Raw genomic sequence first — 26,743 nt, forward strand, 5'->3', positions numbered from 1 at the left:
TGTACTAGCATCTTTGTCGCATCGTCATTGCTCCGCATGGTCCGAGGGCAGACAATGTCACACGGCCGTGTGGCTGCTGTGGCATTGCAGCGCCAAGTCCCTCCAACCCGTCTTACATGCAATTTACCCCCTTCCAATAGCATCCGCCGCTTCTGGATGGACTGGAATTGTCTACTATATAGCTCAAATTCCCACCTGACCCCCTTTCCGTGCCCCAAGCTGCCGAATCGCCTATAAAATCCCGGATCACCGGATCTGCTTTAAGCTCAGAAAGAACCTTAAAAGCTAGACTGCCGCTAGTCATCACAGCCAAGCCGCGTGAGGGTTTCAGTTGTATCGATGCTGCGCCTCCAAGACCAATCAAACCTAACGCATCCGTTCGATGACGCGTCCCGCTGTTTTATTTGCTGTTTGGGATTGCGGATTGGATCGAAACTTTTGTTCCATTTGCCGGGCGGGATTTGTCCTGTCGCTATCCGTTGGCTCGTCCGCCTAAGCAGGGGCTAGCCTCTGTCCCAAGCGTCACCATCACAAGATGGATTTCTCTTTTCGGAGCCTTATTTTTTTGTTTGTTGTGGAAATCATAACTGCAGCCATATAACTGACGTTCTCTCTATTATATCGTCGATAGTAGAGCTGCACTTGATTTTGGAATCGCTGCCATGGATGGCGTTTCTTTGTCAAGCGTCGCGGGCCATCCGGCGGCCGCCCGATCTTCAAACTTTGCCAAGAGAATGAAAAGTTGCTCAGCCGCAGCCAAGATTTACTATGACTTTCCTCGATGTCATTGCTTATACTGATTGCCAATGAGCCAAGATGCCCAAGCGCCACCGCGCAAACCCACAGACTTGGAGTCGCACAGTCGTTGGTTTCCCTTGAGCCGTTATAAGTAGATCGGGCGCATATTCCGCACACTGGTTTCTGGGCTGTAGTTTTCCGGTTCTGGCAGTCTCTCAGAGGGAAATAAACCATCAATACCTCACATCCCACTTGGGCATCTTGTTCATCTCAAGTTGGATGTGCTTTCTTCGTCTGCTGGTAGGACGTTGAATATACCGTCGCTTAGCCTTTGTTTCCTTCGCGCCATTCGTTCAATCTTCGATGCTGTTTTTTCTTTGCGCCAATTTTTAAAAATAATCCTCCCAAGTCCAAGGCATTTGGGCTTTCGCGTTTGCCTGCCCCTCCTCAGCATCCATTATCGCCATTCGTTTCAACCATGTTTTCGTCATTTGTAATCATTGCGACTAGCATCCTATATGGGACAGCAGAGGCTGTTTATCGCATTGACAATGCAGGTAATTTACGAGCAAAACCCGAACGATGACCCATTTCCCTAATTGATCTCAACCCGCAGACAATATTCGAGATACCGCCCGTGGGCTTGCGTACGACCTAATGCTACAGTACGATGGGAACAAGACGGGTCAAATTCCTGGCATTTTGCCTGGTCCACCGACTGAGAATAAAGGAGATTACTACTGGTGGGAAGGAGGTGCTATGATGGGCACATATGTCGATTATTGGCATCTCACGGGTGATACAAGCTACAATTCAGTCGTGATGGAAGGCATGCTTCACCAAGTAGGCGACCACGCAAACTATATGCCCTTGAACCACACTGCATCCCTCGGAAATGACGATCAAGGCTTCTGGGGCATGTCCGCAATGCTGGCGGCCGAGAACAAATTCCCAAATCCTCCAGCAAATAAACCTCAATGGCTTGCTCTGGCCCAAGCAGTTTGGAACACTCAAGCGGATCCTAGTCGCCACGACGAAACCTGCAATGGTGGATTGAGATGGCAAATCCCATTCTCAAATGCTGGTTACAACTATAAGAACAGTAGGGCAGGATATCCTATGACTGAAAGCATTGCATTGCTGACGTGGTTACCATTCTTATAGCAATTGCCAACGGATGCTTCTTCAATATCGGGGCCCGACTTGCTCGATATACCCGAAATGAGACATATGCCAAGCGTGCCGAAGATACTTGGAACTGGCTATGGGGAGTGGGATACATCGACCATGAAAACTGGCTTGTCTATGACGGCGGCCATGTCGAAAAGAACTGCACCGATATAAATCACGCCACATTCTCCTACAACGCAGCCGTTCTGACCCATGGAGCTGCCTTTATGTACAACTATGTATGTATAAGCATTGCCGTGATTTGCCCATAAGCCTGATTCAGATGAACTAACTGGTGCTCTAGACCAACGGCTCAGATGTCTGGAAGTATCGCGTAGACAGACTCCTAGACTCTCTTTTAACGAGATTCTTTCCGGATGGAATTGCATATGAGGCTGCATGCGAGCCGCGCCAAGGTGCATGCAGTACAGACATGCTTTCGTTCAAAGGCTATATCCATCGCTGGCTCTCTGTGGTGACCCAGGTCGCTCCGCATACAAAGAACAAAATCCTTCCCGTTTTGCGAAAATCGACAGAAGCTGCTGTCAAGCAATGCACGGGAGGCGATTCAGGCCGACGATGCGGCTTCTACTGGAGTTCCGGGAAATTTATCGACCCAGCCGTCGATCATACCAGCGGCGCCGGCGAAGCCATGAATGTCCTGGCAGCAGTGTCGAGTCTTCTAATCAATGAAGCGAATCCTCCAGTGACCAATTCATCGGGAGGTATTTCCAAAGGAAACCCTAATGCAGGAACCGGGGCAGACAATGGAGAGAGGGAGTTGAAACCGATTGGTACAGCAGACAAGGCTGGGGCGGCTATTGTGACACTCATTTTACTGGGTAGCGCAACGGCCGGCTTCATTTGGATATGCTGGACTGACTAAATCTGAATTTATATGTTACGAACAGTGTGATTTAACAAAATCTTGAACATTGGATTGGGCGACACGGCGTTCAAGGAATTATTGGTGGGCAAAGTAGAGCGCTAGGAAGATGAAGCCATTCACACCCCATTTCTGGGATTTCACTTTTGGCTTGCTCACACCCAAGACTTTCAAATAGACTCCTATAATGTATTTCCTATATAGTTTCTATTCTTATTCTAGCATGTAATATACTATCCCCCCATCTACGACTATTGCTCGAGATTATTAGTGTCTTTACAGTCTCTCTTACGTAAGTTGTCGGGTTCTAGTTTTCGGCCCTTCGGCTTTTCGGCCAGATTTGAAACAAGAATAGAGAAGCTACATCTCAACCAACATACATGGACTTGGACGTGAAGGGAAATCTATGCGAGACCAATTCCGTCCCTCAGCAAGCTAGGCATATGCAAGCATAGGCCCTGTTCAAGAGGCCGAGTGCATCATCTCGATCATGCCAATTATGCCGAACAGCTCCGATGGTGACCCCGGCGTCAGCACAACACTCCGTATCACCAGATCTATAAGTGAGCTTCCACATTTGGTAGTTGCAGTCATCAGGAGTTGCGCTTACAAAAGTCTTTGAAGAAAGAGCTTGCGGAGATTGCCATGCGCGAAAAGTCAAGTGTGACGGTGCTATTAATGGATTCCCTTGCCGCAATTGTAGGCTAGCCAAGGTTCATTGTGTTGTTCCTGATAGACGAAAGCGCCGAGCTCGAGTTTCCGGCCAGCCTTCTGCACCAGGAGAAAAGAGATTGGCCATTCCAGTTTCGACTCGACGACGAATAGTGACAGCGGAACCTATTGCCCACGAACATGATGAAGGTTCTCCTCAACCTGGAGTCTCTCACAGAACGGCGGATGCAGAATATGCAAGGCAGAATTTAGTGGAATTCTTCAGCCAGAACCTCCTAGAGAAGCCTATACAAACACGCCTTACCTATATCGGGAATGACCTATCTACCCTTGGTTATCTTGTTCGCCAGCAGTCGACAAACCAGCGTGTTCATCACTATCCTTCTTCGAACAGCTACGCACCACGCATACCCGGGTTACAAGGCGTCCCGGCGCCCAACCTGATTCCCAAAGATGCGTTCGTTCTTCCACCCAAGAGCGTCTCCGATATTCTGATAGGGGCCTACTTTGAACATATTCATGGCCTTTTCCCAATCATTGATCGAGAAGAGTTCCTCGCCCAGTATGAAGCTCCGACTTCAGCACCACCACTGCTTCTGTTTCATGCAATATGTCTAGCAGGGAGCCATGCGGCGTCTACGCTTGACAACACTCAAGAACTGAAAAGTGCTTTTTTTCGTCGTGCAAAAGCGCTGTTCGATGGGCGATATGAGGAAGACCGGATGCACATGGTACAAGCGGCCCTGCTCTTGACCTGGTTTTCCGATGGCGGCGACGATGTGTGCACAAATGCCTGGTACTGGATCGGAGTTGCAACACGTATTGCTCTCGGCCTGGGCATGCACCGAGATGTTGGCCCTAGCAAGATGCTGGAACGAGACAAGAGAACTTGGAGGAAGATCTGGTGGTGTTTAGTCCAATTCGATGTACTCGTGTCTCTATGTTACGGTCGGCCGCAGACCATGTAAGTGCGGACTATCGCTCATTATTTTCCCAAGTGTACAAACTGACAGTTTTGTTTTAGCAATCTAGATGACTGTGATACACCACCTCTTGGCGCAGAAGATTTCGATGCCTCTACCAGTGAGGACGAAGCAAGCTTTTGCATCCACCATGCGAAGCTCTGCGCAGATATATCCTTTTTACTCAGGACTCACTTTTCCCTCAAAACCCAGAAATCTCCCAGCAACTGGAGTGCCTCTCTCCAAGCTTTGGATCTCAAGCTCGCCGAATGGCTCCTTAGTCTACCCTCTGCGCTACGCGACCGTAGCCAGCCAACAAGCGTGTACAAGGCAATGCTATTCCTCACATACGAAACTACCTTGGTCCAAGCCCACCGCCTACGACTCTCTTTTACAGGTGGTGTTCCTTCAATGGATCTGCTAGACAATGATCGGATATGCATAGAGGCAGCTTCTAAAATTATCTTCAATTTCGAAGAGATGGATAAGCTCTCGGCTCTACAAAACTGTTGGTTCTGTGCTCCCAGTGCACTATTCACGGCTCTTGTCCAAGTTCAAGCTCAACTACGGAGTGAGAACCCCATCATTTCGCTAAAGGCTCAAGAAAACTACGCTTCAGGCTTGCGGATGTTGCAACGCCTCTCTCAACACTGGTTGATGGCAGCCTCAGTATGGCGTCTATTTCAATTTGGCCCGAGAACAAATGATACTGGAACAACAGTACAAGAAGTGTTGCCCAACATTGGAAATCTCTCGAAGCAAAGCTTGGAAAGTGAAGGGCCTCAGTCGATCGCAAACCGAACGGCTAATAAACAGAAAGCTACAGAACAAGAAACTTTCAACGAGGAAAGAGACTGGGTGAACTTTTTGTCATTTGAAGAAGAGCAGCCAGGAGATCTTCATATCCAACCTAACAGATGGGAAGAGAGCTCTTCAGAATGGCAGTCTCTTTATTGGCGAGACTCCCTGGGCGGTCTTGATCTGCAGCAGCCAGATCCTCCAAGCAGTATACCATAAATACATGTAGCTAATACGTAGCTGTACATAACGCTATTGTATTCTACCTAATTGCAGAATTGTCATCTATTGCGCCACTTGAGTCGTACATGTAGACAATATATCGATAATCTCTCCCGCAGCTCTACTTCCGGAAACTAGAGCTCCCTCCATATATCCCTTCCACACAGTGCTCGTCTCTGTTCCGGCGAAGTGGATGTAACCTTCTGGTCGCCATTGATCTTGACTGAGGCTCCTCAAACAAGAGGCGGGCACCACAGGACAGGGCGCTCCCTGCGAAAATTCCTCTTTGTTCCAAATTTGCTCTCGCGTCTCCAGAGGCCGTGGAATATCTGCTCCATAAATGCGATCTACATGGGCAATCACTTCATCCAAGCGATCTGTGGCATTCTTCTGGGCCCATTCTGCACCTCTTTGGCCTACAACGAAACATATCAATGCAAACAAGCCATCTTCATCGCTCGATGCATCCCGTGTCAGAGCCACTGGTCCACTGAGGCCTTGTGCTAGGCCGCAGAGACCGAGTTTCCGCCACCAAGGCTCTGAGTAGACGAGGAACACTTTTGCGTAAAACCCGAGCTTGCTGTGAGTGCTAAGCCAACATTTATCTGCTGATAGCGGCGGCGAGATATTTATTTGGTTTAATAAGACGCTTGGAACCGTGGAAATGATGCGTTCAGAGTGAAAACGCCTTCCATCCCGAGCGATGACCAGGCATCCACTGCTAATATCCTGCTCGATTGTTTGCACAGGGGTTGAGCATATGACCGTCTCTGGCTTGAGCCCATTCCGAAGCCCATAACATAACGACTGCGTTCCGTGTCGAAAGCGCATACTCTGACCGCCGCCTCTGCCGTCTGATCGCATTTGGATGAGACCACCTCCTGCTTGACAGTAGTGCATAAAGAAGACGGCGCTGACTTGGTTCGACTCGACGCCCAACATGGCAGCAGTCCAAATATTGACTAAACGACGTACGATGTCGCTAGCACCCATGGAAACTGCAAAACTATCCATGTTCATGTCTCCATGCTTGGTCAGAGATTGGCTGAGTTCTGCAGGCTTGACGGTGTGGCATAGAGCCTCAACGCGACTTCTTATCTCAGCGAATGTTATCTTGCCCTCTTGAGAGAGCTGTGGTTCATTGAAGTTTATCATCAGTCTTTGTTTATTTTTGTTTGGAGAGCAATACGCAGGTGTTGAACTTACCGGTGGATCACTTCCATAGAGAAACCTTCCATGATCCTCTAGGATGCAGTCGCCGATGATGTTCTGCCTGACCATCTCCAGCCCAAACTTTTTCACCAGTGCAGTCACCATGGGCTGATTCACGTCATTGGTCCAGGCACCCCCAAGTTCGACATATCCTTTGTCAGGGCCCAAAGGTACAGACCACAGTTTACCACCAACTCTATCGCGAGCTTCGAGAATGAGACAGGAAATGCCAGCTGCTTGAAGGTCATGAGCAGCTTGTAAACCACTCAGTCCACCGCCGATAATGATGACTTGAGTTTTTTGTTCTTGGATGGACCACTTAGAAGATATTTGTGGCTGAATGCCGAAAGTAGCGTCCTGCTGGTCGGGAGCCATACTGGCTATTGGTCTTTAGCTATGTTATAATAATGGGAAAGATGGAAATAGTTTTATTTAATTGCACTCGATGATTGCTATTAGAATATTCTTCACTTAATAGAACTGAAATCATTTCTTTTGATGCCCAAAGATGAATATTGGTCGGGCCGAAGTACATGTAGGAATGAGGAGAAGGTCATCTGGAGTCGCATCGCCGAAACGCCGAAGACAGCGGGCTGTCACAAGCCTCTAGTGAAGCATTTAGTGTGCCCGGACAATTGAACTCAGAGCTCAACCTCAACTCTGAATATCGCCGCTGAAAATAAAATTTCGCGCAGAGACAAAGTCTCAAATAAGTAACCTGGCCTATTTTTACTGACTCATTTACACTCTGCGTAATTGCACTAGTGAATTAACTGCTGGTCAATCATGGAGCTGTTTTCTCTAGCTGGCAAGACTGCTTTAGTCACTGGGGGCACTCGCGGTATTGGCCAAGCTATCGCTACAGGGCTTGCTGAGGCCGGTGCAGATATTGTCCTTGTCCAGGTAAGTCGGCCTGTAAATTTCCAGACACTATAAGATAATGTCTTTGGCTAAGCGTCAGAACTTCAAAAGCGAAATACAGAGGAAAGTGTCACAAAGCAGAGCATCGAAGCTCTGGGACGCAAATGCCACATTATTGTAGCAGATCTGAGCGAACGAAGCAGTGTACATGACCTCATTACTTCCGTAACTGAGGCTCATCGTATTAATATTCTCATCAACAATGCAGGCATCATGCGGCGATATCCCGCAACTGAGATTTCACAGGAGGTGCTTGACGAAGTGATGGAGGTCAACTTCAACGGCCCCTTTATTCTGTGCCGCGACATGGGCAGATACTGGATCGACAACAAGATCGATGGCAGGCTCATCAACATTGCCAGTCTATCCACATTCCAGGGAGGCGTGAGAATGGCTGCGTATTCGGCCAGCAAAGGTGCCGTGGGCCAGCTAACGAAAGCTCTTTCTAACGAGTGGGCGCAGCACAAGATTCGCGTCAACGCAATTGCACCAGGGTATGTTGCGAGTGAATATCTTTTCTTCCATTACCGTACCGTATTAGGCTTATGAAAGAAAATTGTCAGGTATATCGCCACAGACATGAATACAGACACACGCAGCAACCCAGATCAGACATACTACCAGTCTATCGTGACACGCATCCCCATGGGACACTGGGGAAAGCCGGAGGATTTCAAAGGACCGGCTGTGTTCCTTGCTTCTGACGCAAGCTCTTACGTGTCTGGAGAAACGATTGTGGTACGTTGAAGCATTGAAAGCGATGGTTGCATTATGGAAGCAATTTTGGCTAACTGAGAAGCAGGTCGATGGCGGGTGGATGGCGCGATGAACAGGGCAGCCTCTAGAAGCTCAGAACAGAAATTGTGATTGTCATACATAGAATCGTGATTGGATTTCATAGAAAACAAGCGATGAATAAATAATAATTGATGAAGATACCTACCTACCTCTCTTAGACAGACAGACAGCTTTGGAAATAATGACTGGAGATTAAAGCTTCATGTGTACAGGTACGGAGTACATCTGGCGAGAGAGACCATGATGCAGCTGCGTGTACATGTACGCAAAGTTCTAACGCTTCTCTTTAGTTGAACGTTCTTTTGCTCCCCTTTGCACTAGAAAACAAGTGAGCATACATGCGCATGTACATCTCCCTCGTTCATGGTCAAGTAACGCTACAGCTGGTAGTCACTTTGGCAAATTGAACGGAAACACGTGATAGCGCGGCGCTTTATCTTATCAGCACGTCACAGTCCAAGAAAGTTGAGCCGCGCCATACGGCCAAAGTGACTTTAATATTACTATCGCCTACTTGGTACGACCTAGTAATATTGAGTGCCAATTTTCCCTTTATATACGGCTCGTCTCTCCCGGAAAGGGCGACTTCTTTCCCTCCTTCTTCTCTTCCGCAAGAGGTCAATTGGCTTCCTTTGCGCCTTCACAATGTACGAAGACTCGGAGCTTCTGCTTCGATACGCAGAAGAAACCGACGACGATAGCTACGACTCGGCCGTCGAATACGAATTCTACAATGGCACGGATCCTTGGGACGAGAATCCCTACGAGGGACGCGTTTTCCACGGATTTGCTCAGCTGCCTCCAGAGCTGCGCCTCAAGATCTGGGAGCTGGGCCTGATAGAGGCAGCGCAGCCTCGCGTTCTTCAGTTCGAAGTTCGTGCTATCTCTCGAAAGATGCCCGGCGTTTTTACAGAAAACGAGTATGGCGACCAAATCCAGCGTCTGTTTCGGGATTGGCACATTCGGCCCGGCAAAGATCTGGCCCGCGTAACCAAGCGGACGCGCATCCTCATGGCCGTCAACCGAGAGGCTCGAGAGGTCGCTCGCAAGATTCTGCCTCACACTCTCAAGGTTCAGAATCCTGCGAGAAATGGCTATGGAATGGTGTCCTTCAACCGGGATCGAGATGTTGTGCAAATCGACGGATACGAAAAAGGGCACATCAGTCCATTTGCTCCTGATAAGAGATTGGAAGACAGCGCATATCATTTCGACGGCTTCGCGGAAAATGTGGTGCAGCTTGCAATTGACGAACACGCCTTTAACGACAATGACACGGATATCGACACCGCTCCTTACTTCATCCACGCCATGGAGCCATTCTATAATCTCAAGCGGCTATTTCTTCTCGCCCAAATTGTCCTCCCGTTGGCCCCCTACGTGCAGCGCTGGTGTGGCTCGGATTTCGTTTATACACATACTACCGCTATAAAAGACAGAGGCAATGACTATTTTTGGACAAAACGATGTTGGCCGAATGCGGACGACTACGACGACTTTGTTCGTAACAATGTCCCAACCCCAATGATAAGAGATATATCCCATCCATTACCTTTTACTCGGAGTATCTCAGTCCTCCCAATGCTCGCATTCGATGATTCAGAGGGCTTAAAAGCTCTGGATAAAGCGAGGGTAAGGTGGCGGGAGAGCTATGAACGCGGCGTTCCCATCTGGGAAGTCTCTGATTCTTCATCCGACTCCGATGCCAGTTCCCAATCTGAGCCTGACGAATACGAAAGCGAGGGAATCGATGACTCCGAAATCATTGACAATGATAGCGAAGACAATAGTAATGAGGATGACATGTCTGGAGATGAAGTTTATGACGATGATGACGACGTTACCCTAGATGGCAACGAGGTGGGAGAAATCGTTCCCGTCTTTTCCAGCCCAGAGCCAGAGCCAGAGCCAGAGCCGACTGGCCTCGGAAGCTCTACCCCGGATGCGCAGAACTCTCGGAAACGGCGAATTGTAGCTGATTCGGATGATGAGGATCCATCTGAAGGACCAGGAGCGAAGCGAGCTCGCACTAGCCGCCCAGCGCGAGTCGTCACGTCAGACACGGAGGATGAAGGAGTGAGCGAGCCCAACGGCACTAGGAGAAGTCGCAAGCGTGTGGCGATTGTTGACAGCGATGAAGAAGAAGATGACGACGATGGTAATGACGTCGAAGTCAATGGAATGGGCGAGGATGGGTCCAGCAGCAAGAAAGACGGAAAGGGGGCTTCAAATGGAGTAAAGAGCAATCATAGAGGCCAAGAGGATGATGAAGATGATGATGAAGAAGACGAAGAGGAAGAAGACGAAGAGGAAGTCACAGATGTAAGGCAGTTGAGTTTAGCCACTCGGCTTGATCTCATGCCACAAAGGCATCCCTCGTCACGCAAGAGAAAGGCAGAGGACGACATGAGTACAGATCCGGAAGAGTACTCTGAGGATGATGATGACGATGATGACGATGACGAGGACGAGAGATCCGAAGACGATCTTATCGATGGTATTGCGGAGGAGTCTGACGAGTCCGATTATGAATGATTTTGGCGCAAGGATAGTTTTGGCGTAAATGGGAGTTTTTACAGGATTTGGACTATATTGGCGGATTATTTGGATTGCGTTTACGATGCTAGGACATCCTCTATAGATGATTATAATGACCAACCCCTCCGATAATACATACCATCATCTTGGTATATCATGATACTTGGTTCTGCAATGTGCCTTACAATGTCTTTCCCTCGGCCAAGAGATCAACAAACTCTCGGATCCTCCGTTCCCTCGTCTCACTCTTCTTGGCCGTATGAATGTGCCACAGGAACGAATATCTTTGCGACTTGCTCAGCCCCTGGAACATCACCTTTGCCGCTTCGTTCTCTGCCAACGCATCTTCCAAATCCTCAGGAACCTCCATAGTCGCTGGCCCCGCGTAAGCCTTATCCCAGCGCCCATCCCCCTTTGCAGCATCTACAGCAGCGATACCTGCGGGCTTCATGCGGCCCTCAGCCGTCAACATCTCGACGCGCTCGACGTTGCGGGCAGACCATAAGCTTCGGGGCCGGCGAGGTGTGAAGCGCTGCAGGAAGAAGTGCTCGTCGAGGCGTTTGCGCTGACCGTCGATCCAGCCGTGGCAGAGAGAAGTGTCGACGGCATCGAGGTAGCTGATGGAGGGGACTTTTGCGATGATTGATTTCTTGCTGAAGCGTAGCCAGATGCCGGAGGGTGTTGAGGTGCCGGAATCGAGGAGCCAGGCGTCGAAATGGGAGGCGGATGGGAAACTGAGGGTTTGTGTGGTTGATGATGATGTTGATGAAGTTGGGCTTGGTTTGGGCTTTGATTTGATGGGGACGGTACTTGATGATACCGATGACTCGGTGATCTTCGACTTGGACTTGGATTTGGACTTGGTCTTGGACTTGGTAATAAGGGAGTTGCTGGATGAAGCCGTAGATATAGCTGGTGATGATGCAGCTTCGGCGGCAGCTTTAGCTACGGTTGCTCTAGTTACCCTTCGGGTTGACATTTTGCTAAAATCACCTATATAGTTACTGGTTAGCAAATATCATAATCCATTCATGGATGTGAATTGGGAATGAGAAGCCAACCAGGAATACTGTACGGATCGCCGTGAATATGGCTGCGACCCATCAGCACAACCGCGCACGGCACGGTTATCACTCCAATGAAACGCTCTGAGTGGTACCGTATAAGAGTCGCAAAGTGTTAATGAAATGGTATATGATGAGGTAGAAGAAAATTCAAGAAAATTATGGATTATCTGATGCGCTTCAGTCTTTTCATCGAGTTCCATGAACAGTTTATCGTGACGCTCTGAAGATGATCCATGCAGCGGAAATGATGATTGACGGCTGATAGCGCCTCCTGTTAGCCTAGAGGGGCGCCAAGACGCGCTGTGACTTTCAAACCCAGCTGCACCTACAGGCTCCAGCTTGTCATTACAGCGCCCTTGCAGCGCTGCAACCTCGAGACGGCCAGATGCACCAATTCAATCTATGCAACGTCAATTCATCTTTAATCTTTTCATCATCACATCTCGAAATATCAAAGTCGACAACGCTTGCTAGACTCTAACAGCACCAAGGCTGCGAACAGAAATATTACTGCTGATACAACCCAGACCCCGCCTCTATAGAAGACGCCGATTATATTCGCCAGCTCGAGATCAAATATCCAGTTCAACCGAATCAATCACTCCTTAAACATCTCCAACAGCTTCTGAACCGGCCAGGCTCGCGCATCTCGATACTTTTCAACTACGACCCGCAGCGCTTGACGTTCATATCGGTCCGTGAAAAAGTCGCCATACAGCTGAATACCAATGGCAGCATTCAACAGCGCTGGAGGCGAGGCGGGATGGCAGAGAGCGATACCGCAGAGCTCCAGCAACAGCAGACGAACATCGTTCTCGGCCCTTCTCCAGCTCGCCCGCGATGCTGATGGCGCTCTAAGGAAGCAAACATTAATATCAGCGATATAAAAAGAACGGAAATACATGCGACAAAGGGACATACTTGAGAAAGGGATTCTCGGCAACCAGCACCGACTTTGCCATGATGCTCTGCTGGATACTGGTAACCTCAAGATTGGATCCGTACCAGATGGTAGGAAAAATCTCCCCTTTGGCCTTATCTGCCGTCCTCTTGAAGATGGGGCGGAAGTTGGCCAGAATTTCGTACTCGAGGTAGTTTTGCTGGTCCATGAGTCTCACTAAAAAAAAAAAGGTCCTGGTTAGTCCTCTCGCAGACATACACCGAAACTCAACAAACCATCCGACTTACTCCATTCGCGTTCAGATCCATCTTCCCAACGCCACTTGGCCACTTGGACAGTATGCATCACCGTCTTGTTCGCCTTGGAAGCGCTGTGCCATAAATCAGACGAAGGGAACAGCTGCGGTGGCTGTTTTCGAGTGAAGGAATGGTAAATTTCCTGTCGAAGGGCCATCCAGTACGCGGCTTGGATAAGACTTCTTCGGCCAAATAATGCTTGCGACGCGGAACTTCTTAATACAGCATTGATGATGGGAAGGAAATTGACCTGCTTTCCGGTTTGGAAATGGGCGTCATTGCCTTGGCCATTGCTACTGTCATTTGCTGAGGCATCCTCTTCCTCCTCGTCGATTTCCTCCAACTGGCGGAGGATGACAGCTGTTGCAATGATGCTATCTCGATAGTCATCGTCGTCAATATCGTGAAAGTGCCGGAGAGCGGGGATGCACTTGAGCATGTACTCAACCGCATCATGCTCGCTAAGCTTGGGAATAATCTGTCCGTGATAGAGAATACCGGCGGGGGTCCGATACTGGGGAAGACGGCTGAGATGGCGGGCGGCAACTGCGAATATCGCGTTGAGGAGGTGTGGATGGTGGTGAGCAAGTCGAGGAACGGCAAGCTGAAAATGGCGGTCTTCGTCACACAAGTCAAACTATCCATGGGAGTCAACACAAGGTCGTCATGCCGTCAACTCAGATTCAAGAACCTACCCAATGCGCAATCTCTTCGACAAAATACCGAAAAAGACAAGCCTCCCGGGTGTCTTCTAGGGGAAACCGTCTTCGAAAGGTCTCATCTTCTTGTGATGATATCACGCTTGGCACATGACGGTCATACAATAAAGCATATGAGGCAGAGCCATCGTCAGTGGGGTATGTTGTTGTAGAGTGCCCCGCGGAAGAATAATGATCAACGTCCCCTTGTCCACGAGGCCGGACTTGGGGGCCGAGGGATGTGCTCCTATACTGAGTAGGTGGCCGGTCGTCGTATGGATCAAGGGTCCGAAACGGCGCGGCATCAGGGGTCTTATCTTCAGATTGCTGGCTCAGGTGAGGCGAGTGATTTGAAGGCGAGTCAACTGAGGGGCCACCGCTTGAGATAACATGATATGGGGACTGATTGGTCGCGCCGGGAGTAGCCGCAGTCCACGATTCGGATTCCCTATGCGGATCAGGACTCTCTTGACTTACCGCGGGGCCACCTCCCTGGGAATGGAAGCGAACTATGTTTCCACTTACAGTCAGCGACCAGATCATCAAGTGTTACTCGACACCAGTTTGACAAGGCAGCGAGATGGCCAAGACTTGGCCTCAAGGGGAGAAGGCCATTGTGGTCTCAGTCTACATACAGTGCTTCACCTCGCTATTGACCCATTTCTGCTCCTTGGAAAAACTGGCGGCGGACCCATGGCGGAAGACGGTCTTCTTAGTTGGACGTGTGCATGGCAAGAGTTTCAACTGACACCGACGACACTTGGGGCGCTCCTCGTCACCTACGATGGGTTGCCAATGGCAGCATCACGTCAGCAATACCGCTCTAAAAGTTCCATGGAGTACGGCATATCGAGTGCCCATGTACGAGATGTCTACTGCTCCTTCAGTCCGAGAGAAGCGGAATGTCCTCTTCGTACATGTACATGTAAGAAGCGCAGATGGATCTCATGCAAAGATGTCATAGCCCAACGGCCAAGGCCGGAGAAAAACGAACAGAAGGATCAATCTCACATTTGACGTGCTTCTCTATCGGTAACGCTCGAGTCAGCTATAAAAATACGAATAAAGGGGGCATGTTGAGGTGAGTTGAGAGCGGACCTTTGCACTGGACGCACGGGTGCTTGACCGCAGGCATCAAGTTCCAGAAGCCCAGCTGGTCGCCACACGGGAAATCGTCCGGTATAGCTGTGGCCTGATGGGATAACCTGAACAGCTGACGTTATGCCGATATGCGACGAGGAAAGACGCGAGCTGGAGAACAAGATGGAGAGAAGCAAAGCGAGATCCGGCGAGGGCATCCAGATTCGGCCAAAAATCGGTCTTGGGCGTGACCATTTCTTTTAGTAATCGCCGGCGATGATTTCCTTAGAGGAGAGGCCAAGCTGCGGAGAAGATCTAAGCCTAAACGGGGCAATTGGACAAACGGCCGTTGTGCGATCGGTCACGAATCAGGATGTGGATATAAATTGGAGATGCGGCCCTGTTACTTTCCGATCGCTGTTGAAAAGTGTTGGGCATTGAGGACTGTCCAAATATCACCTCCCAAGAAGGAGGTTGTTTATGGCTTCAACTTAACGAGAGATGAGTTGAACGTTTCTGGCCATCAAAATGGACAAAACATCTGTCTTTGGTGGGGTAACATGAATATGTGTTACCGGAGCAGTTGATTCCTGAGCATTGTGGCCAGGCAGCTGAATTCAATAACGCTGCAACTAGAGAAGCTGAGCCGAACTCGTGAATTGACTCACAACCCCAATAATCCTTTGCTTTTACTACCCAAGAGACAACCCATGGTGTATCCGACCAACTTCTTTCAGTATCTGAAACACACAGACACTATCCAAATCAACTGACAATCATCATGAGCCATCAATCTCCGGATCAAGACTCTGCTGAGTCTCAACGGCTACCCTACACCGGCTCATGCCACTGCGGGGCCATTCGCTACATCGTCTTTCTGACTCTCCCTCCCGCGACGCTTCTCAACTCAGAACCGCCGCCATCTCGAGGGGTACAGCGCATTTACAGGTGCAATTGCACCATTTGCCATAAATCGGGATTCCTCCATGTCCGTCCTGCATCTGCTTTCGATGACTTCTTACTTCTATCGCCTCTAGATCCTCTCGAGAGTCTAGGCGACTATGTGTGCAATAATGAGACGTTACACTTCCTCTACTGCAAAACGTGTGCGGTGAGATGTTTCATCTTTTACGGCGAAGGCGAAGTTGTCGATGTTAGTCTGCCCGAGGCAGTTGCGTTAGCTGGTGCTGAATCTGGCTCCGAGGAGGATGGCGTCTCTGTCAAGGCCTGGAGACCTAAGAAGGTCGAACTCAATGCTAGTATTCCTCACCAAGGCTCATATCTTAGTGTTAATGGACACACGATTGATGCGGGTCAGAAAAACGTTGATCTGAGAGAGTGGGTGGAAACAAAGGCCGTCATGTATCTCGATTTTCTTCCAAGCGATCGGAGGCTGCCTCCACGTTGCGAGATGCCGCATATTGGTGGTTCATACTAATGATCTGAGCTGACATGTTGTATTTTCGAACCGACGTTGACTCAGGTTCTTATATTAACACAGTACTCTTTTGTCGTGATATATCGAGCTGGCATAAGCACTCACATCCATACCACGATCACACAATGTCACTTGCACGCAACTTTACTAAAGACAGTTCATTAGATATCATCAATTCGTGCTCATGCTTCAAAATCAGACGCCATCTACAAATCATCCAACTCCATGCTTAACTCAGCATCCCAAATATAATCCCAAAGTGCTTGTGAGTTTACGCACTTCTCAAAGAGCCTTTATCAGGACGGAAAAATACAAATCGTCTCTCAACGCCTTGCCGCCAACTAGGTGAGCATAAGGAAACGGCTTCGTCTTCTCCGTCAGAGTATATCCTCGGCGAATATAATACTGAATCAGCTCCTCGCGAGTCCAAATGACGGTCATCTCCATCTCCGTTAGACCCCACGTCTGCTTGGCATATTCTTCCGCCGCAGTGAGAACAGTGCGTCCGATTCCTCCGGCTTGGCGGAGCGGATTTACGGCAAAAAGGCCAAAGTATCCCACGGTGTCGCTCTGCTTCAGAACCTCGCAGCATGCCAAGATGTCGCCGGCTTCGTCCTGAGCAACAAGTACCGCTCCAAAAGGCTCATTGATCTTTGCAAGAAGCCCCTCTTCATCGATTCGTTGATCATCGACGAGTTCTGCTTCGGTTGTCCATCCTGCACGGCTGGATTCACCGCGATATGCGGAACGCACGAGTGCGAGAACGGGTGCGAGGTCGGCCGGCGTGGCTTTGCGGATAGAGAGTGAAATTGGTGCCATTTCAGATGTTATTGAGCGTGTGAGCGTGTGAGTGGTGCGAGAGGTGTGAGCGAGTGAGTGAGATACGAGTACTCGGCAACTAATAGTATAACAGGTGGGTTGAGTATGTGGAGCACACGAGACAACAGAATGTGCAAGAAAGTTGTTGCTAATTGTATGAGACTTCTTATTTAATTTGATGCTTGAGACAATCCGGCGGATGGACATTCTCATTTATATAAAAGACTCGAAAGAGTTGGAGATAAGAGCCTTGAAATGAGTCTTTGTTGTCGGCTATCTCCAAGCCATCTCTTCCACAATCCCGAGTCTCCAGCAAACATGTCGCGCTAAGGCGTACGCTTGACATTTTTCTGACATTTTCGACATGGCGAAAACTGACTCACGGGAAAAGCTGACGCCACTAAGCAATAATGCCACGGTCTTATTTTACCGGCCCCTGGAACTCTACGTATGCAACGCTACCAAGGCGTTCACTAATGTTTAGTATTTCCTATCGCGGTTTCGGGCGATTAGAGCAATACTATGACGCTGAATCACATGTACAAGTGGAATAGTATGGAAAAAATGTTTTGATGGTATTCCCCGCAAGTCCGGTTCCCTCCGCCACAAAACGCCTCAAAACTGATTAAGTATAATTTAGTCTACCCGATTACCTACTGCTTACTCGGGCGAGGAAAACACATGGAGCCGCCGGTTTCGGTGCTCCCGGCGTTCTCGAAGGATTCCATGGAATCTCGGCGATCGCGAACAAACTTGGGCCAGGTGTTTGTTAAAACCAGGTACTTTATGCTCTTCTCGGCGTCATCAAAAACGCCGTGGTCGAAGTCTTCCGGAATATCACCCCAATACTGGACGCAGTCACCTGAAATACTGTCTTTCTCAGAGACTGACTTGGAAGCCTCGCAGGATGAAGCGACAGAGCCGGGTTTGTTCCATTCGGGGTAGTTGAAGGGAGTTGCAGGATTGACGGCTTGCTTCTCGCCATACATGGAACGCGCGGGTTCCTCAAAGATGGATTCAAGTTTCTTCAACTGTACTGATGAGATATTGATGGGAAATGCCGCATCGCTAGCGCTGATGTACTCAGTATAGATCCGAAGCGCGCGGTTGAATCGCTCTCGCACCAGCTCCCGCTTCGTATCGTCAGACATAATGCCGCTGCGGCTGCGGACCGAAGCGGGAAACGATGACTTCCACTCTCCTACGCTTGTTAAAAACGCAATGTTCTCGCCGGAAAAATCCCGCAGGGCTGAGAATTGCTGTAGAGGCTCGGGATTCCTCTCCAGTACGTATTCGAGAGCACTCAGCGTCAGAATCGACTCGACGGAAGACGTTTGGATCGAACTGTTAGTCGACCTCCATCCGGTCTTGATAGAGTCGATGATTGTCGATTTGGACTTGAATGATCTGATGGCCTTGCCGAGGCCTGTCTTGTTGTTCTCCCACTGCTCAATTGTGTTTAGCGTCTCTTGGCAGAGGCTTTGATGGCACAAGACTTCCCAGCATGGGAGGAAGACGGTAAATATTTCCATTAACCATATGGAGAGGGCAATCCTATGACAGTGATGAGCGGTTTAGTTCGACACAGATGGGACTGAGAACATACCACTGAGGAGGAATCCACTGGTGATTAATCGCTTCCATCCCGGGGACATAGAGGGCAATGAGCCACATGGGTGCTGCGTGAAGCCTATATATACGCAGATCCGTCAGTAAGAGGCAACTGGATTCCCTCGATATCAAACTTACCCGGATATCGCACACCAAATGGTTTGAGTGCGCCATCCTTGAGTGTCACGGATATCTCGTGCACGCCACAACGTGAACGGCGCAACAATCCAGGCCCAGAAGAACAGCCACAAGACAGACGGCCACCTGTCAATGTTTATGTCAGAACCCAAGCGGCCGACGCTATCAAGCTTTATAGAAGCTCTTAAAGCCGATGCTGTTTGGAGAACTCACCATTCCCATCCTCGGCCCATCTGGACCTTTTGCTCCATTTCGGTGCCAGAAACCTCGGTGCCTGGGATGCCCCATGAACTATGCCATTTGCGGGAGATGAGAAACATGAAGATTGCCATGAATAGCTGCGTGGGCCATTGTTAGCTCGTGGTATGTAAAACTTTAAAACTCTCCGAACGAATGAGAATGTGTGAATATGGATGCACTGACCTGGAAGAACATTCCAGAGCCGACTAGAATGACAACCTTGATAGTGTGATCGAGTCTTCGAAATCTGCTCAGAATACCACCATTGTTACTGAGCTTGGCCGCAGTCGAAGCGTTGAGCACATCAGCGCGGTCAACGTATTGCTTTTGTCGTTGTGCAACGTGGAGAAAGCGGGTGTTTGAGGCGTGAAACAAGCCAATACCCAGAGGCAAGTATGTGCTCATGATCCAATATTGCGTGTCTCCAGGATATAGCGGCCCCAAGACATATCCCAGTTGCACGGATATCCAATAGAGGTGAAGCAGAGAGATGGCAGACAGCGACAACCCGATTCCTCTTATCCTCAGCATCGGCATACGGCGCTGGTAGATGAGAAAGCCCATGCCCCAGAGCAACACCAACGTCCATCCTGTAGTCCAGCAAATCCACCATATGCCGATCCCGTTGAGCCTAGCCGCGGGCTTGGAGTCAGCCGTGAGGCCTAGTTCAGAGCCCATCGTGGCGAGAAACCTTTGGGGAGGACTTTAAGAGCTCGCGACGAGAAGAGAGCACAAACGATGCTCTGTCTGTCGATTGTGGGCCGCGGGTATTTGTGGGCAAAACGAGAGAAGAAAAAGCCCAGGGCAGCAACTGAATAAGAGCAAGATAAAAGAGCAGGACGGGAGGAAGATTTTTAATCTCGATCGGTGCCGTGGGGTCCCTATGTGCTCTTCCGTATTTCTGGGGGCATGGAGCTGAACAAGAAACAAAAGACTGGATGCAATGAACACAAAGGGGGTGAGTGTTGGGCCAGAATTTTGGGTCGGAGTGGTTCACCCTCCCACCCTCGTCTCGTCTCATGCAGCTGCATGTACGAGTACTTGCTTCGAATAGTTTGCTGTCTTGATAAACGCCCCTATTTTGCTTGGCTTGCTCTTTGTTTGGACTATGTCTGGCGCTTCTAACGCAAGGATGCAGTGGAAATCTAAACGAAATTCAAAAGCGGACAAAGCGGTCGAGATAGAACTGGTGATCACATTACTACTACCGTTCGTCTCCGAGTGGCCGCGAATAAACCATGGTAAACGCCGGTGCTCAACCAGCCACAAGCTGCCGATCTCGTTCGTCCAACGTCCCTTTAACCCTGCTCTTGTCACACCGGCCAACGTTGTTCCCGCTGTGGGTGACAGGCGCGGGCGTCCAAGCTCCCGAGAAGCTGTGAATGGCTCGGTCTCTGCATCTCTCATGAGTGGATGGGGGGGAAACAGCCCTTGAGACAACGTTGACATTGTCGGGTCTGAGGACCCTTGCATGTGCTGCGAGACAACCGCGATCCCCTTGCGTTACCTTTTAGCTATCTGTGATATCCATTGGATCCCTGGTACGAGAATGATGAGGGTCCGATGTTGTGAGTTACACGTTTGCATGCATGCATGTGGCTGCAAGCTGTGTGAGCTTGTGAATAAGTCCGTATGCCCGTTTGAAGCGGATCGTAGACAGCTGTAACTATTGGCAGCAAAAACACTTATGGTTACGTACCTCGAGGCCAAACATAGGCGTCTTGCTACTGACAAGATCTCCTTTACGTGTAACAGTGTCCTCGTTGGTCGCTTAATACCGCCCTTCTGCAAGATTGGCGATCGAGTTCGGTGGATCACTCCATGAATCATAACCTCAGCTTCAAGAACATCATTACAGCCGTTCATCAAGGCCAGTTTCTGGATATGCACACTTGGATAGTCCGATATTATGCTAGTCCTCGTCGAATTCGAGTGACCGGCCGCTAACAGTTGAGCTCTGCGACTGACGTTCAATATAAAAACACGGGAGCAGATCGTGTATCACTCAACGGCGTCAATAGTTCAGACGGTTCCTCTTCACATCCATTCACCGGTTGACCAGCATAGCCCTGCCATATTTCCCGCCTCTTCGATCTTCCCGCGCCTCGTCACATCGCCCTCCGCGCTATTTTGAACTTGTGCTTCACTCGTATGAGACTAGTGGCAGTTGCATTACCCTAAGAGGAATTGCTGTCTACTTACGGAGTACAGAATATGGATTTGAGTGCTTAAGAGTATTGATGTAGCTGCTATCTTATTCTTGAGCCCTTGAAGAGTGCTGCAATATTTATTTTCAAGTATCAATCCTTGTTCAACCAATTGACCATTCTATGTACTCGTATCATACGGCACAGCAATGGAAGAAGAAAAATGAAACACGGCTGGCCCAAGTTGCAACCACCGGTACGGCTGAACTTCAGATGCAAGGGGTAGTGTGTGAACGTACCAGTAGTATTTGTCAATTTCTTCCCGTAACTCTGAGATTGGCCGACTACGAAATGCGGTGGAAGAAGTGAGAGCAGGGATCATCCTGTCAAGATTTAATCCGATCTAGGATAAAGGCTACTGTTATGGATGTTACAATCCGATTGTGTTACGATCGCAAGATGGCCTAAGCACCACGCCTTCAATTCTGTCGTTACCAACGATGCATGCAAAGTATATGTAACTGGACCATAATGTTGATATTGTCAGTCTCAACCCACGTCCAGCTCGCGTCACGTTGGTTACTAGATCCCGGAACCTGACAGGTGACTGATCTTATTGATCAGCTTTGGCCTTGTTCAACTACCGGGTTTCCGTTGCGCCCGTTTCATCGAGGGGCAGTGAATACAGCGACTCCTGGTGGACCTCGAGTCAGCTCAAGTCACTTATCTGATCATCCAATCATTTGTACGAGTACATGTGTTCTTATGGCGTTACTTACTGAGTGTTCGTACATCCACTTATCTCGGAACGCGGTGAGAGAAGTGATCGAACCGCCCCGCAAAAGCTACGAGACATGCATAACCCTTGCGTCACAAACAATGCGCTAATGGTGTTTGCTCAGGCGATGGGACTGCAAATTCTCGGTCAGGGACTTGGCGCAAATGTAACTGTGCATGAAGCGGGATGTGCTGTTGCTGCCGCGGCATGCAAGGGAGAGTCGAGCTCTCAACTCTCGATGAGAAGAGAGGCCCTTTGCGCAACACTCCGACTGGCCTCCGATACTATTTCGACATATGTAGCCTAGAGAGAGGAGCACAAATGGTGGGCGAACTGCGCGCTTAGATGATTTCATTCGACAAATAGCTGAGAGCTGGGAGCGGCTGCATGCGTACGAACGTAATACACGTCTATCTATTGCGACGAGAGGCTACACTACATGTGTGTATCGATTTGTGCTTCACGAGGAGGACGGTAAACTGATTCAAGTACGGAGTAGTCGTAGGATACCACCCCACAGCCATCTTTTGGTAGAGATCAATACAGTTGTTTCAGCAGAACTGCCAGTTGCATTTCTCACAAACATCATTGTATTCATCATGCACCAGCGCTTCACCAACAACATTTTCATATGCCATAATATCGACGAGTGTTACTACAGAAGCATCCTGTATCATATTATATCACCATCATCACTCTTGATGCAGGGCAGTATTGGATGTTGACTTTGGCGATGGCACCAGCATCCAAGTTACTGCCGTGGTGGCAAGAAGAGCGACCAAAATCGGTTGCAGAACTCTCACACCGGCATCGGCAGATACCACGCCTGTAATGATGGGAAACAATGAGCCTCCCATCTGGGCAAAAACAAACACCAGCGGTAGCGCGGTGGAGTGAATGTCTGGTGAGAAAAGCTTTGACCCAAGCGAGATGCCCTTTTTCTCAGAGTTAGACGGTGCCGAGATTGACATGAGACATGCAGAATAAGCAAAAACGTACAGTTGGGAACAATGGCCCTGTAAAGAAACCGATCAAGCTAACGGCGATCGAGGCAGCAATGATATTCGGTACCCTAGGGTTCTACTGTGAGCTTGGTTGTCTCGATAAGTTTTGAGGCCGGGCGGGAGATCATACAACCAAAATATCAGCTGGAGACCAATCGCAGCAACGATGTAGAAAAACACCATCCGGCGTTCTCCAAATCTATGCGTTGGCTCTGCCAGTAGCAATCGGCCAAGAAGACCGCCGCCGCTGAAGCCAGCAGGGACATAACCCATTTGTGATAAATCACCATGACGAACATTAACCAGGTATTCCACGACCCAACCGCCAGCAGTAAGGACGGAGCCGAGGTAGAAGAAAAAGAAGAGGCTGAGCAGCCAGACACTGGGCGTGCTTGCAGTCTTTTTGATGAGTTGCGTGGCCTCCTTGTTCCTCGATACAGCTTCGTTAGGGTTTTCAGCGGCTTCACCGAGAGTTCTTCCACTGCTCTCACTTGCAACTGTCTTTTGATGAAGCCCAAGAGTATCACGGAATGCAACACACGTCAGCCCAAGATTGACGGCACCAAGAGCTAGTGGGAACGTATAAAACAGATACCATCGCGAGACGTCTCCGGCAGACGCTATGGCAGTGGAAACAAACGGCCCAACCAAGCAGCCCGCCATGTACATGGCATGAATAAAGGCCAGCCAGCGGTGAGCACCCTTGGGAACAGCGCTGGCGACCCACGAGTTTGCGTGAGTATCTTGAAATGCTTGTCCAACGCTCACAAGCCAGAACGTCACAACAAACAGCCCAAACGGAGGATCCCAAGATCGGAGGGCATGTGCCGCAATCTGGAACACGGCTCCAAGGGCAAGCATCGCGCCGAGATTGAGATATTGGCAGAGATGGGTGTTGGCAAAGGCTGCAAACAGCCAGCCGAGAAAGTTGGCGCCATAGCTACATTCATTGAGCTCCTTGTGTTAGTGAAAATATTCATTGTTTCTAAACTAGTTCCGTAGCGATGCTTTACACTCACACGCTCGATACAATTGCCGTGCTAATGTCATATTCGCGTATTATATAAGGTATCAGGGCTCCAATGCTTCCATCGTTGACGCCAGCTACGAAGAAAGAGAAGCCAGCGCTGATGATCTTCAAGTACACCGACTTATTGAGGCGTTGGTCAGGCCCCTGCGCTGGTTCGGCCTCGGTCGAACCAGCATCACGGCCACTCCCTTGCGTCAATTCAGGAAGCTCAATTGCGCTTTCAACTGTGGTCTGAGTTGCGGTGATGGCCATTTTGCATCGCGTGCTCTCTTATCCGTAATGGAGAAAAGAATGGCAGAACCTCGCTGGTTTTGTCCTGCAGTTGACACTTTATAACCAAAAGTTTAGTCATAAGAGGCGATGCTCGCCTTGCCTTTAGCCTGCAGAGCCGGGGTGTTTCCCCGAACCATGGCGTAACTCTCCCCGCATTACATCGCGGAGTGTCGGAGTAATTGACCTTGGCGCCATCCGTAATAAGGCGCTGTCCAGCGTATTTCTCCGTCAGTGCTATATTCGGTCGGCCAAATCGAGACAATCCCCTATACTTTCTTCCTATTGAGTCGGGAGTTAAAAGATGTACGCGCGTGCCGTTCCTGCACTTACGTTATAGTAACAGCGGTTGAAAGGATAGAATTGAAGCACATGATCACAGAAATTCCTAAGTGAGAAGCCTTTGTCCACCACCGAGCAGGGGAAAGTTCTCTACACACATCGCGACTAACAAGGCTAGCAAGCCCAGGCGTCAACTCAAGGGGCATGTATTGGCAAGAAATGAGTTGCACATGTATTCAGGATGCATGATTGATATCTCATCCTGGTTAAGAAATACCCAAGGCATGAAACACTTAGACAAGATTGGCCCTACATAACAGATTACAAACATGCTCTTCACACGGAAACGTGGCGGGGCACTAATTTGAACCTTGAATGATGTGTATTATGTGTACTATGTACCAGAGCAGAATCGGGTTCAATATGCATTATACACACATCTTCTCAAAGTACCGCATTTTCTCATTGGAATGGCAGAGCATTGATCAGTTTCGACCGTCTCTAACCAACAGCTTTATCTCCATAAACCTTTCGTCACATTCTCTGACGTCCTCTTCCCAATGAACTCTTTAGCTCACCACTTTGTCGGAAGTTTTATTTTGTCAGGATTGAGCAGTCTAGCCGCAGATGTAGCGCTTCACGACGTTGTGTGTCTTGCCCTTGCAGTCAATCTCCTTCTTCTTCACTGGGGCACAGTTCCCATAGAGCGAATTGTCCTTGACACGTCGAAGCCTTTGAGGCTTCTGGGCATAACCCGTGTTGGGATCGGTGCAGCCCACGAGGTAGTAATCAGTGCCATCGAGTCGAAAGTTGCGATTGCACTCGCGTCCGCTTTCTGGAGCTATCTCAACATCAAAGCTACAAGGGTCTAGCCCTTCAATCCAGGCGACGTTGAAGTGAGTGCCACCCTCTCTGATCTGGTTACCGATGGCGATGGCGCCGTGGACGACAGGTAAGACCGTAACTGAGAGGCAGAGAACGGCTTGAGCGATTGAATTGGTGAGATGCATTGTGAGCGAAAGTTTCAGTGTGAAAGTGCTTCGAAAGGAATTGGTCCTTAGGACGAGTGATTGAATATCATTTCTCCAGATATGAGGGGATGATTCTACTATTTATGAAGATAACTTGCCCACAATGATTAACTGGAGCCCTATTCCTTCATCCTACGACGCTCATGAATGACTGACTCTTTGGTGATCGGCATATTCGTGTAAAGTCTCGGATGACAAGTTACATATGTACTTCAACTTGCCTCTTTGATGAGACGGTGTAACCGTCGTATTGGCTTGGCTTGCTTCAACACACTTCAGCGCGGTTGGCGTTTGTGCACTTTGTTTCATTGTGAAAACAGATGATGTCAAGACGTCCACAGCGTGCTATTAGAGCCATGGCACATGCCAATCCTTTCAACTAGACGACCCGACGATGCCGAATAATCTAGATACCGAGGCAGATTTCACACCTTTAAGCTTATGTTTAACGGTATTTAAACGGAAATGATCGTCTGCCAATAGATTGTGGCGATGCTCGTCGCTTCATTTACTAAGTAAAGGGCAACGGCCGAGATGTAAGATGGAGGATCGATCCGTCGATCCTACAGGATGATCGTCTGGAGGATCGACCAGATGCGGGACGGCCCCTGCATTCGCAGGATTCAAGATGGAGACTCGCCGGAAGTCGGTCATCTCATAGCTGCCATAGGATCCCGCGTCTTCTTGGCAGAGATGGGTCATGGCCTGACATTTCGTTGATCATCTTAGCATAGTTTCGGGTTTAACTTGCCGCGTTTAACCGATTTTAATCGTCTTCACTTCTGCGACAGAGGTGTTCTGTATTATTATGGATCGTGAAGTGGCTTGGATTGAAGTTGTTTCCTGCGGACTGAGATGGAGCTATCCACAACCTATAGGCAAGGTGGTTTTGACAATTCCAGATACCTTCGATTCAGTTCATTTGAGTAGGGAATCAACTCAGTTAAAATGCCAGGGAAGTGTGGGAAACATGGCACACCTCAGCGTACATACACC

General features: G+C 49.2%; 12 protein-coding genes across 12 annotated transcripts; 5 read left to right on the forward strand and 7 right to left on the reverse strand.

The window, feature by feature from the left end:
• Window positions 1-1,216: 1,216 nt before the first annotated feature.
• Window positions 1,217-2,794, forward strand: T069G_02397 (glycosyl hydrolase family 76 domain-containing protein; the record flags this gene model as incomplete). Its single annotated transcript, XM_056169607.1, has 4 exons — window positions 1,217-1,295; window positions 1,355-1,840; window positions 1,903-2,147; window positions 2,213-2,794. 4 exons carry the CDS (start codon window positions 1,217-1,219, stop codon window positions 2,792-2,794), a joined length of 1,392 nt encoding a protein of 463 aa, XP_056030499.1.
• A 499-nt stretch (window positions 2,795-3,293) lies between these two features.
• On the forward strand, window positions 3,294-5,003 carry T069G_02398 (fungal specific transcription factor domain-containing protein; the record flags this gene model as incomplete). Its single annotated transcript, XM_056169608.1, has 4 exons — window positions 3,294-3,357; window positions 3,620-4,430; window positions 4,491-4,791; window positions 4,956-5,003. The coding sequence occupies 4 exons, from the start codon at window positions 3,294-3,296 to the stop codon at window positions 5,001-5,003; spliced, it is 1,224 nt and encodes a 407-aa protein (XP_056030500.1).
• A 508-nt stretch (window positions 5,004-5,511) lies between these two features.
• Window positions 5,512-7,035, reverse strand: T069G_02399 (flavin containing amine oxidoreductase domain-containing protein; the record flags this gene model as incomplete). Its single annotated transcript, XM_056169609.1, has 3 exons — window positions 5,512-5,795; window positions 5,856-6,579; window positions 6,655-7,035. 3 exons carry the CDS (start codon window positions 7,033-7,035, stop codon window positions 5,512-5,514), a joined length of 1,389 nt encoding a protein of 462 aa, XP_056030501.1.
• Window positions 7,036-7,446: 411 nt separating this feature from the next.
• T069G_02400 (enoyl-(Acyl carrier protein) reductase domain-containing protein) lies at window positions 7,447-8,410 on the forward strand (the record flags this gene model as incomplete). The annotated part of the gene is made up of 4 exons (XM_056169610.1): window positions 7,447-7,563; window positions 7,633-8,075; window positions 8,145-8,319; window positions 8,384-8,410. 4 exons carry the CDS (start codon window positions 7,447-7,449, stop codon window positions 8,408-8,410), a joined length of 762 nt encoding a protein of 253 aa, XP_056030502.1.
• A 614-nt stretch (window positions 8,411-9,024) lies between these two features.
• On the forward strand, window positions 9,025-10,914 carry T069G_02401 (uncharacterized protein; the record flags this gene model as incomplete). The annotated part of the gene is made up of 1 exon (XM_056169611.1): window positions 9,025-10,914. One exon carries the CDS (start codon window positions 9,025-9,027, stop codon window positions 10,912-10,914), a length of 1,890 nt encoding a protein of 629 aa, XP_056030503.1.
• Window positions 10,915-11,098: 184 nt separating this feature from the next.
• On the reverse strand, window positions 11,099-11,896 carry T069G_02402 (bacteriocin-protection, ydeI or ompD-Associated domain-containing protein; the record flags this gene model as incomplete). The annotated part of the gene is made up of 1 exon (XM_056169612.1): window positions 11,099-11,896. The coding sequence occupies one exon, from the start codon at window positions 11,894-11,896 to the stop codon at window positions 11,099-11,101; it is 798 nt and encodes a 265-aa protein (XP_056030504.1).
• Window positions 11,897-12,582: 686 nt separating this feature from the next.
• T069G_02403 (uncharacterized protein) lies at window positions 12,583-15,177 on the reverse strand (the record flags this gene model as incomplete). Its single annotated transcript, XM_056169613.1, has 7 exons — window positions 12,583-12,838; window positions 12,906-13,101; window positions 13,173-13,818; window positions 13,877-14,388; window positions 14,515-14,658; window positions 14,891-14,927; window positions 14,995-15,177. 7 exons carry the CDS (start codon window positions 15,175-15,177, stop codon window positions 12,583-12,585), a joined length of 1,974 nt encoding a protein of 657 aa, XP_056030505.1.
• Window positions 15,178-15,740: 563 nt separating this feature from the next.
• T069G_02404 (uncharacterized protein) lies at window positions 15,741-16,397 on the forward strand (the record flags this gene model as incomplete). Its single annotated transcript, XM_056169614.1, has 1 exon — window positions 15,741-16,397. The coding sequence occupies one exon, from the start codon at window positions 15,741-15,743 to the stop codon at window positions 16,395-16,397; it is 657 nt and encodes a 218-aa protein (XP_056030506.1).
• Window positions 16,398-16,679: 282 nt separating this feature from the next.
• T069G_02405 (acetyltransferase (GNAT) family domain-containing protein) lies at window positions 16,680-17,216 on the reverse strand (the record flags this gene model as incomplete). The annotated part of the gene is made up of 1 exon (XM_056169615.1): window positions 16,680-17,216. One exon carries the CDS (start codon window positions 17,214-17,216, stop codon window positions 16,680-16,682), a length of 537 nt encoding a protein of 178 aa, XP_056030507.1.
• Window positions 17,217-17,869: 653 nt separating this feature from the next.
• T069G_02406 (uncharacterized protein) lies at window positions 17,870-19,883 on the reverse strand (the record flags this gene model as incomplete). Its single annotated transcript, XM_056169616.1, has 5 exons — window positions 17,870-18,770; window positions 18,823-18,906; window positions 18,966-19,091; window positions 19,179-19,303; window positions 19,389-19,883. 5 exons carry the CDS (start codon window positions 19,881-19,883, stop codon window positions 17,870-17,872), a joined length of 1,731 nt encoding a protein of 576 aa, XP_056030508.1.
• Window positions 19,884-22,822: 2,939 nt separating this feature from the next.
• T069G_02407 (major facilitator superfamily domain-containing protein) lies at window positions 22,823-24,416 on the reverse strand (the record flags this gene model as incomplete). The annotated part of the gene is made up of 5 exons (XM_056169617.1): window positions 22,823-23,065; window positions 23,130-23,202; window positions 23,265-23,574; window positions 23,626-24,074; window positions 24,154-24,416. The coding sequence occupies 5 exons, from the start codon at window positions 24,414-24,416 to the stop codon at window positions 22,823-22,825; spliced, it is 1,338 nt and encodes a 445-aa protein (XP_056030509.1).
• Window positions 24,417-25,333: 917 nt separating this feature from the next.
• Window positions 25,334-25,726, reverse strand: T069G_02408 (uncharacterized protein; the record flags this gene model as incomplete). The annotated part of the gene is made up of 1 exon (XM_056169618.1): window positions 25,334-25,726. The coding sequence occupies one exon, from the start codon at window positions 25,724-25,726 to the stop codon at window positions 25,334-25,336; it is 393 nt and encodes a 130-aa protein (XP_056030510.1).
• Between the last annotated feature and the right edge of the window lie 1,017 nt (window positions 25,727-26,743).

Source organism: Trichoderma breve, chromosome 2, assembly GCF_028502605.1.
Source record: "Trichoderma breve strain T069 chromosome 2, whole genome shotgun sequence".
NCBI classification, from domain to species: Eukaryota; Fungi; Ascomycota; class Sordariomycetes; order Hypocreales; family Hypocreaceae; genus Trichoderma; species Trichoderma breve.